This window comes from Squalius cephalus (genome assembly GCF_949319135.1).
Source record: "Squalius cephalus genome assembly, chromosome: 10".
Taxonomy (NCBI): Eukaryota; Metazoa; Chordata; class Actinopteri; order Cypriniformes; family Leuciscidae; genus Squalius; species Squalius cephalus.
This window is the reverse complement of record NC_137131.1, coordinates 24399106-24409209: the sequence shown is the minus strand read 5'-3', so window position 1 is coordinate 24409209 and position 10104 is coordinate 24399106. Positions and strand designations below refer to the sequence as shown.

At 37.7% G+C, this 10104-nt stretch overlaps 2 protein-coding genes across 5 annotated transcripts in view; both read right to left on the bottom strand.

The window, feature by feature from the left end:
* Window positions 1–964: 964 nt before the first annotated feature.
* Window positions 965–10104, bottom strand: part of LOC307165178 (endonuclease V-like) — a 301965-nt gene continuing 292825 nt past the window's right edge. The window contains exons 7-8 of one of the 4 annotated variants that reach the window (XM_079882554.1): window positions 8909–8981; window positions 965–2044 (exon numbers count right to left, since the gene is read on the bottom strand). In XM_079882554.1, the coding sequence (XP_079738680.1) occupies window positions 8922–8981 (60 nt within the window). In that variant the 3' untranslated portion in view covers window positions 965–2044; window positions 8909–8921. Of the gene's footprint in view, window positions 2045–6178; window positions 8982–10104 lie in introns of those variants that run through there. The other 3 variants (XM_079882555.1, XM_079882553.1, XM_079882552.1) reach the window with 3 other exon arrangements.
* On the bottom strand, window positions 2042–4157 carry LOC307165177 (uncharacterized protein). Its single transcript, XM_079882550.1, has one exon. It carries the CDS (start codon window positions 4136–4138, stop codon window positions 3275–3277), a length of 864 nt encoding a protein of 287 aa, XP_079738676.1. The 5' UTR covers window positions 4139–4157; the 3' UTR covers window positions 2042–3274.

The following is a 10104-nucleotide window of genomic DNA, read 5'->3' as shown; positions in this document are numbered from 1 at the left end:
ACATTTTAGTCATATTGGCTAATTCTCCTAAATTATTGCCCTGTTTTGATTTGTTTTTCTGGAAAATTTATTTATTTTTTATTTTATTTTATCATCGTTATTTTGTTTTAAGGAGATACACATTGTGCTTATCAACCTTGAATGACATGGTAATGAAATTATATCACATTATTTTGGCAGTAAAATATTGGGTGGTTTTTTCTTGTAGTGGGCGGGTTTTGGTGAACTTTTGGGCTGGAAATCACCGTCCCAATCTGACAAAACTGCGCGTGACGTCATTGAGACGAGACGCAAAAGCAATAGGCTTGTTTGAGATGAGCAAAATCTGCGCAGAATCGATCACCGGTGATCAGCGCGAGATGCATGCCGGTTAGAAATGTGTCCGAGTGCGGTCCGCCTGGCTCTGATGTCATGCTGACGTATGTCAAAAAACTCTCGCGAGCGCAAGGCGCACCTGTCGGATTCTGCAGTCGCGCGCAGTTGCTCTCCACCGACTGCGCTGATCAAAAGCATGATGGGAAACGACTTACTGACGACACAGCTTAATGCTCATTGGCAGCGAATGTCAGCTGATTTTTTTTTTTCCCTTAATTCCAAGAAGTCCATTACCTATAGAATAATACTATAAAAAAGAATTCTATAGTGTATAATTCTTTATATACCCTTTTATTTTCTTGGTTTAAAGTTCTGTTTGTTGTAATTTTCTCTTTATTGTATTGCATGCTTGTGTTAATTTTGTACATTGACATTTTTGAACAACAGTAATCCATTAAATAAATTAGTCAATCAAACATGCATATCTAATGTGACGGTTTTACAATAAGGCCTCATGTTTGTGTTTTTATCTGAGATCTTTATCTAGGTATGTCTTATTCCAGGAGTGCAGTAAACAAAACCCACACATGCATGCTAATTTCTTAATTTAGAATGTGTTTTTGTTTTATATAATTTTTGAATATTAATTAGCTGTACACACTTTTATTGGTCATTAAACATGAAATCCAAACTTACATTAAGGTGACACACAATTGTGTAATATTTATATGGAATATTTTTCATGTAAAAAAGGGATAGTTCACCCAAAGAACTATTTTTTTCTTTGGGTAAACTATCCCTTAAGTAGGATAGACATCAAGTTAATCAGCTGTGCCATATCCCCACTCTTAAATGTTTAACCCATAATTAGGGATAACAATGTAAATTTAATGCAGCATCTGTTTGCTCATCATTTCTCATTATGGCTTTGATTATAAAAGGCATCCACAAAGTTTACAATTGTAGCAAGATGGAGAATATGTTGCTAACACTATCAGACTCCCAGGGAGCAATCACATTAACAGTAAGCAAAGAAATTGCTGAGAGAATAAAGAATGGTAAGTAAAAAAAAAAAAAAAAAAAATTGGTTGCTTGATGATGTAAAAATAATGAATTTTATTTTTATTGATTGAAATTCGTTTTTATAGACAAAAAATATGCAGCATATATAATGCAACAAGTGAGATCTGCAGCACAGAAACAAGATAAGCATTTTTCTTTTAACCATAATAACATTATAACATTTAAAATGATCATGGGGATTTGTTATTATTGTGTTCTCTTTAGCAGATACTACCCACTGTCCAGCATCTCTGTCTCAGTGTCCCCCTCCACGTCCAGCATCTCTTTCTCAGTGTCCCCCTCCACGTCCAGCATCTCTTTCTCAGTGTCCCCCTCCACGTACAGCATCTCTGTCTCAGTGTCCCCCTCCACGTCCAGCATTTCTTTCTCAGTGTCCCCCTCCACGTCCAGCATCTCTTTCTCAGTGTCCCCTTCCACGTCCAGCATCTGTCTCAGTGTCCCCCTCCACGTCCAGCATCTCTTTCTCAGTGTCCCCCTCCACGTCCAGCATCTCTGTCTCAGTGTCCCCCTCCACGTCCAGCATCTCTTTCTCAGTGTCCCCCTCCACGTCCAGCATCTCTGTCTCAGTGTCCCCCTCCACGTCCAGCATCTCTTTCTCAGTGTCCCCCTCCAGTGATTGATCATCCAGTATCCCTTGTCGAGTGCCCTGTTGAAACAAGGAAAATAAATCTCACACAAACACACAATCTTCAATCCCCTTCCATGAAGTCAGAATGTCAAGAAACCCAACAAGGTATGCACTGTTTCTAATATGTATAAAGTTAACTAATATCCAATATGTATAAAGTTTATCTTTCACAATTTTAAACGGCTGTTTTCATAGAATTCACACACAGGACCACGCTGCTGCTGCTGCTTGACCTCACACAAATGTATCTGCATTTGTACTACAGAAATAAAATAGCATTTTACAAAAAGCTGGAGCAAGCCTACAAAGAAAAAGGTTATAACATCAGCAATGAAAAATTGCGCAAAAAACTTGGCTACATGATCACTACTTACAAAAGGGCTAAAGACCGGTGTCGGTCAACAGGAGAGGGAAAAGTTACATGGGAGTATTACAAGGTTGGTGTGCTTTTTGTATTGAAATTACTGCAAATCACTGGGTTTACATAAAAAATAATTTCTAAAGCATCTCTATTTACATTGTTTTACATGTTTTCTCAAAGGAAATGGAAGACTTATTTGGGAAATCTGGAGTTGGGAGTGCACCATCAGGCACAATCTGCTCGACTCCTCTGTTCAACACTACCTCATCCCAGACCAAGTCCTCAATTGCACAGGCCACAGGCTCCCAAGAACAGCCTCTCCCAGAAGAAGAACAACCAGGTCCCTCCACTGCTATGCCCTCCAAAGAAATGCACAGAAGGAGACAAACAGCATCCACATTCTGTGAAGTTTATGAAGCGCATTCAGAAAGGAGAACAGCTGCTCTAGAGTCACTAGTGCGGCCTGACTTGGAGCGCCGAAGAAGGCTTAAAGAGAGGCGGAGAAGGATGTTTGAAAAAAAATCTCTTACCTGCCTTGGAGTAATCATTGAACAACTAAAAAAAATCAGTAAATCCCAGGAAATGATAATTGATCTATTAAAAAATAAAGTTTAACTATATAATCCATTCCCATGTGTATCATCATTTTATTGCTTATCACATCATCATTATAGAGAACACAAAACATTCCTCCCTAGAAAGGGGACAGTGGTTGACTAGCAGAATATATGTCAATCATTTGATAGTAAGTGCTTAAAATAATCCTGTACAATCCCATCCACCACCTCACAAAACTATCAAATCAAATATTTTTGTCAAATCAAAAAGCTTCTTAAGATAAGTTTAATGGAGGGAACTGTTGAAGGTAGAACAAGTAAATGTGATGTTCACAGGCGGCCACAGATTGCATCTCTATAATGTGATGCATCATTGTGAATGTGGGCTTCTGGTGGGTATGGCTCATCCTCCATAACATCTGCCTGCTGATCCTCGTCAATTTGGTCATTGGATTTCAGGCAGATGTTATGAAGAATGCAACAGGCTGTGACTGCAGAAGAAATGTTCTTTACTTTTTTCATGTGAAGACATCTGAGTCTCCTGAATTTTGATTTTAAAATTCCAAATGCATGCTCAATAACTACACGAGCAGAATTCAGTTTCCTATTGAAGCATCTCTGCCTGACAGTCAAGTGGCCATTGTCTCTGTATGGCTTCATAAGCTGAAGCGAGAGAGGGTATGCAGAATCTCCAATTATATGCATGCCCTCAGGAACCAGGGAATGTGGATCTTCCTCAAGAAGTCGGCCTACCTCTGACAACCGAAATGCCCTTGAATCATGCCAACTACCAGGGTGACCCACACTGACATGACAGAACCGCCGCTGACTGTCACAGAATCCTGTAAGAATTACAGAATAGAACTGTTTCCTATTGATATAGGCCACAGGATTCTCACAGTGCGGTTTTACTATTGGAATGTGGCATCCATCAACTGCACAGACAGTTTTAGGAAACCCAGCTGTTTCGAATTCTAACTGTGATATGTGCAGGGCTTGTCCTCTGGGCCAGGAGATGTAATGTGACAAATGTGTTATTACAAGAGAACAGAAATCATGCAGGTGTGTTGAAACTGTAGATTTGGTTATGTTAAATCTGTCTGCCACTCCTCTATAGGACTCTTGGTTGGAAAGAGTCCATAGAGAGGCAAGTATACTGTGTGTCAGCTGTACCTTAGTCTGCTGTTTATTCATGTAAAAAGGACCAAGTGTATTAATTAAATCCTGCATTAGGAAGAGAAAAAAAAAAAAGTTATCATATAATAAAAACATGGACACATGAATTTTCATTGGGGGGGGGGGGGGGGGGGTTCGGCAGCATATGCCTAACATGATGTTTTGTTTGCCTACATACCTCCACATGCCCTCTAGAAAGTCTGAAATGACTTTGAAACTCAGAAGGACTGTACAAATGGACCACATTCTCAACAAAGTGAGGAATTTTAGGGACATTCCTAAGAGAGAGAAAACATTTCTTGCTATTGGCTTAATTTACGTTTTAATGAAATCCTTTAAACCTTTATTTTATTTAGTGCTGAATTATCTGCAGTCTGGACTGTTTATTTTCATTAGATCTATTCAACTTGCAACATACCAAGACCAGATAGATTTATATCCCTACTATTTACTGAAAAAGCCATTTTAAGTAATGAGCACTTCACCTTCGGTGATTATCCTCATCATAACCATCTTCGTGCAAAAGCAGTGGTATTTCAATTGCATCCACTTCGTCTGCGATAAAGAACAAGAACGCGATCTCTTCCATTGCTGACGTTTGCAGTCTACAACACAGCGAGATTCAGGACGTGTCCGGCTTGCCTGCACTTTTTTAACTCCTCCCCTTACTGCAGCCGCCTACTCTCGCTTACAATTCAGGCGAGGCAGGCAAGGCGCATCTCAAACAAGCCTAATGTTAGACACATATTGCTGATCGTGAGAGGGAAAAGCTAAGATGAATCTGAGGCAAATATCTAAATAATCCTTTCTAATATTCGAATAATATAATGTATAATATGTTGCAGACCTATTATTTAACTATATTGGGTTATTTTTAGAACGTGATTGTTGATATTGCCGCTGATGATTGTTGTTTGAGAACCCCTGTGAAATCCAATGTGGGTTAAAAGCATATGAACCCCGGATTTGGTGAGTTTCTAAGTAATATTTGTTCAACTTACTGAAAACTGAATGTTATAATTGTTTATTGAAGTTCTGAAGTGTTTTATGTTTGTAATAGTTTCTGAAGGAGTGTGAAATGTGATGTAATATTCCAATTAAGCACTTACATGCTATATTGCGCATAATTACATATTCTGGTATGTTTTAGGCTATATATGCTGAATATGAGAGAAAAGGGTTTTTGAATACTATTTTCATATAGATTGATAGATGATTGATGAATGTGTAGTGTGTGTATATTGTTTTGTTCTAAAGGAAATGGTGTGTAAATGCTTTTGAAACTTAAGACGCTGTTTGTATGAACAGGTCAGGTTTTTTTGGTGTGATTGGATCAAACCCTTCATACCATGAGATGGCGAGCCTCCCAACTGGACCTCTGTGAATTTGAGAAGTGCGGACGGAGTAATCCTGTGCGTTCCAATGGATTAGTGCTTCTACTGATCAGGTGGAATCCAGTTCATTGCATATATTCTGATCGGTAGGATCGGACTTTTCCCTAAGCGATCATTTTGCACCATTGACTGTTGAAACAAAGCTTTCATCTACACCAAGAGACTTTTGCACACACTAACATATTTTTCCACTTTGGATGACAAAGAAACATTCATTTATACACAGACTGAGAAGTTATTGACTGTTATATTGTTGGAATTGTTTTCAAATTGTTTCAAATTGAACTATTGTGATATTGTACTTTTCTTTTCTTATTTCAATTGTTTTAATTTGGGTTCATATTTTCTATAATTTTTTATATAAAGATATAAAAAACCTAAAGATAAGAAAAGCTTTTATTAAACTAACAGTTAGTTAAACTAAATATCTATAAACCAAAATAGAAACTAAACAACTGAAATATAAGTTGAATACCTAGAAACAAATAGAAAAGAAAGCTTTTTATAAACCTATCTAAATAGCGAGCAGAGCTCAAAGATACCAAAAAGAACAACAAGGGATTGAAAAGAACAATTATTTCATTTGTTTTTATTTATTTTTCTTCAATTGTTGTTGTGGTTGTATTACATTTTTTTTTTTATTTTTTTTATTATTATTACTTTTGCACCAACAAAATACATTTGAGTCATTTCCAGCTATTATCTGTGTCCTTGTGTGCCTTGATAACTTACCCTCCTGTAACGAACCTAGTCACTGGTCCAATATCAGGTGCCTAGAGTGACCTGTCCCTGTGTCAAGTAACTCTTAATGCTACATTTACTTATATTTATGTACACAACATTGTGCTTTTGTAAAAAAAAAAAAAAAAAAACATTCAAGCAATCCCACCCCCGAAGTGGCGCTATTTTTAAAATGAAACTAAAATGCTCACGGCTGCACGGGCAATAACGCATCCACAGCAAAGAACGAGCAGAACAGAGTGAATGTTTTTTAGTTCATTCCTACTGGACGTCCGTATTTTACTTTCGTTTTTAAGTTAGCGATTCAGAAGCCCCCAGCGGTGTCACACGTCAATTAACCGGTGGGGAAATATTCACAGAGTCACATCCCTGCTACATATTTATATATAAATACTATAGGCCTACCTGATTTTGAACACAAGAGGGCAGCATAGCACTATGAATGAATTGATTTATTTATTTTTTGGACTAAACAACTATTCTGGCTGTTTTTAAACTTAACTTAAACATAATTCTTAAATTAAAAAAAAAATGGGTTTAGTTCTGATATTTGTATAATTTTATATAGAAATATATGGCGTACAATTACATTTTTAGAAGATATGAGGCTTTTAGTGTTTGCTTTTTTGACATTCCTTTGAGCATGTGCATTGAAAAATGGGGCCATAGCCATAGCAAATGGCAAAAATGGGGCCTCGCCATAGCAAAACCGTTTGAGATATTTAATATCCGTTCACAATTTAGCATCTTTAATGTATTTTCATCATGTTGAAAAAGTTTGGTGTGAATAAAATAAACCACTTAGGAGGAGTAGATAAAAAACTCTGAACTCTAAAAAAAGAGTCTGAAATATCCAAAAAATCTACATTCAAACCAAAATATCTGACTTCCTGTTGGTCGGAGCTAATGACTGTAAATTAGAAAGTTGTCTGGCTCGATGAGACCAATATACGTACTTATTTTTGTAACTGTGGGTAAAACTAACTCCCGCACTTTTGTCAAAAGCATTTTGAAAGTGACACACTTCCTGCTACCAGTTGGTGGCACTATAACTTTGACTCACAATAGTTACATCCATGTGATCGGCCTCTTACCACGAACACACTGCTGAAGTTTCATCAAGATCAGTTAATGTGTGCAGAAGTTATAACACTTCGTGTTTCTCCTTTCTCACCATAAATTCGTTTCCTCGCCACGGCCAAACCATTGGAGATATCAAAAATCTGTCCGCAATTTAGCATCCTCAATGTCCTGACTTCATGCACACCGAGTTTGATGGGGATCGGATGAATTGTCTAGGAGGAGTATTTCAAATTCCACAGCAAGCGTTTTCCAAACAACCCATAATAGCTGACTTCCTGTTGGGCTGGCGTAAAACTTGACCGAGGGAAAGTTGTTCGGCCCGATGAGATCTATATGTGTACCAAGTTTCATATTAATTCATGCAAGTGTGTTTGATATATGGACCAAGTTTTCAGACCCCGTTCAAGGGGGCGCTATTGAGCCCCCCTGCCACGCCCATTTCTGAAACTTTTCACATGTCTACTGGCTAATAAGTGTGATGTGTCTGTCGAGTTTCATCCAATTTCAAGCATGCTAAGAGTCTCAAAAGCATCCGAAAAAATATTAAAGTTTGATGCGTTGCCACGGCAACAGTATCTAAGATATCAATAATCGTTTCACAGGTCTACATCTGCCGTGTGTTTACATTATACACATGAAGTCTGAAGCAAATCGGGTAAAAATAAGAGGGTGATTTCAAAACATTTTGAAAATGACACACTTTCTGCTGCCAGTTAGTGGCGCTATAACTTTGACTCACAATAGTTACATTCATGTAATCGGCCTCTGACCACGAACACACTGCTGAAGTTTTATCAAGATCAGTTAACGTATGCAGAAGTTATAACACACTTCCTTTTTCTGTTTTCTCGCTATAAATTTGTTTCCTTGCCACGGAAACCGTTCGAGATATCAAAAATCCGTCCGCAATTTATCATCCTCAATGTCTTGACTTCATGCTGATCGAGTTTGGTGGCGATCAGATGAATTCTCTAGGAGGAGTATTTCAAATTCCAGAGCGTACGTGTTTCAAACAACCCATAATAGCTGACTTCCTGTTGGGCTGGCTTAAAACTTAGTGCACGAACATTGTTCGGCCCGATAAGATCTATATGTGTATCGAGTTTCATACTAATTTATGCAAGCGTGTTTGATATATGGACCAAGTTTTCAGACCCCGTTCAAGGGGGCACTGTCGTAATGAACTTTACACAGTAATTGAACTGAAATGAATCAACACTGAACTGACTTCAGCTGAATAATTATATACTATTGACTTTTTAGAGCAGAATTGAATTATATTTACATAATTGATTATTATCCAGTTTATCACTGTAAATAATGACAGTTTATTACTGAATAATGACAGTTTACTGTAGATGTCTTTTTAGAGCTTCTTTTACAGTAGAATTGAATTATGTTTGCATCATTGAATCATTACTTTCCTGTTTATCACTGTAAAGCTGCTTTGAAACAATCTATATTGTATAAAGCGCTATAAAACAATTTTTTGATTCAAGAATAACTGTTTAAATTAGAAATCATCAGTGATAATACATGTAACAATTACAACAGCACTCTCTCTTCTCACCCCATCTGTTCATCTAGCCCATGTCAGAGGTCAGGACATGGTGGCGCAGGTATTCTCTTGAACGGATATCCGCCTGTACAAAGACAGAAAGAGACTGAATCACAGGCAGGCCCACATGGAATCTGTGCCTGCAAAAAAACAGAAGATTTCCACAAACAAAACCCCTATAATTTCTAAACTTCTACACATTCTCAATAGTTCACAGTTTAAATTCCACAGATTTATGCAGATTTACCCCAAAAATGAGTGCAAATATTGTGGAAAGATTTTGGGCCGAATAATTTCTGTAAATCCTATTATTAGGCCTATTTACTAGGTGCTGTGTGCAATTGTTTCCTAATTTAAACTACATTTTGTCAGATTTGGGGTGATGTAAGGAGCGAGTGTTTAAATAAAACAAAAACAAACAAAACTACTCCAAGGGGGGAAACAGGACTTTTCTTGACTTGATTTGACTGGAAACCACACAGAGGGACCATTAGACAACAAACTGACACAGGACTGCAAACACAAGAGCTGTGTCCCAATGTGAAGGAAGGATGCAGCCTATGCGTCCTTTGAAGGACGCACCATGTAGCCTTCGTAGGATTTCCTAATTGCGCAACGGTGTGAGAGGACAGCCATCCTGATTATTTATTTGATATAATTGAGTAAACAGCTATGGAGCCAGAATTAGCTATTGTCATTTTTATGTTTTACATTTTACTGGAGGACATGGTGAGGATGTTACAGCCCCGGCGCTGCCGGTGTTCTGTCGATTCATGCTACCCATCGAGATGTGCTACTTTCTGGTTCTGCGCATGTGTAGACTCACAATTTAGTTCTGCCCATAAATCTACAGTGTTGTGCAAGTTACTCCCAAACTGTAATACATTATACATTACTTGTTACTTCCAACTCCCAGAGTTATATGGAGCTAGAAGAGTCTCAATAAAGATAAATGCACAAACTGCATTCACATATGCACACACAGGATACACAAATGCACACACATGATTCATAAAAACACACACAGGATACACAAATGCGCACAAAATTCACAAATGCACACAGAATTTAAAAAGCACAGAAGATTCACAAATGCATACAAAATTCAGAAATGCACACAAAATTCATAAATACACACACAATTCAGAAATGAAAACAAAATTTACAAATGCACACAAGATTCACAAATGCTCAGGACAAGATTCAGA

What these genes read in the sequence shown, in the direction of transcription:
- LOC307165177 (XM_079882550.1), bottom strand. Translation starts at nt 4,138, where the DNA reads ATGAATAAACAGCAGACTAAGGTACAGCTGACACACAGTATACTTGCC.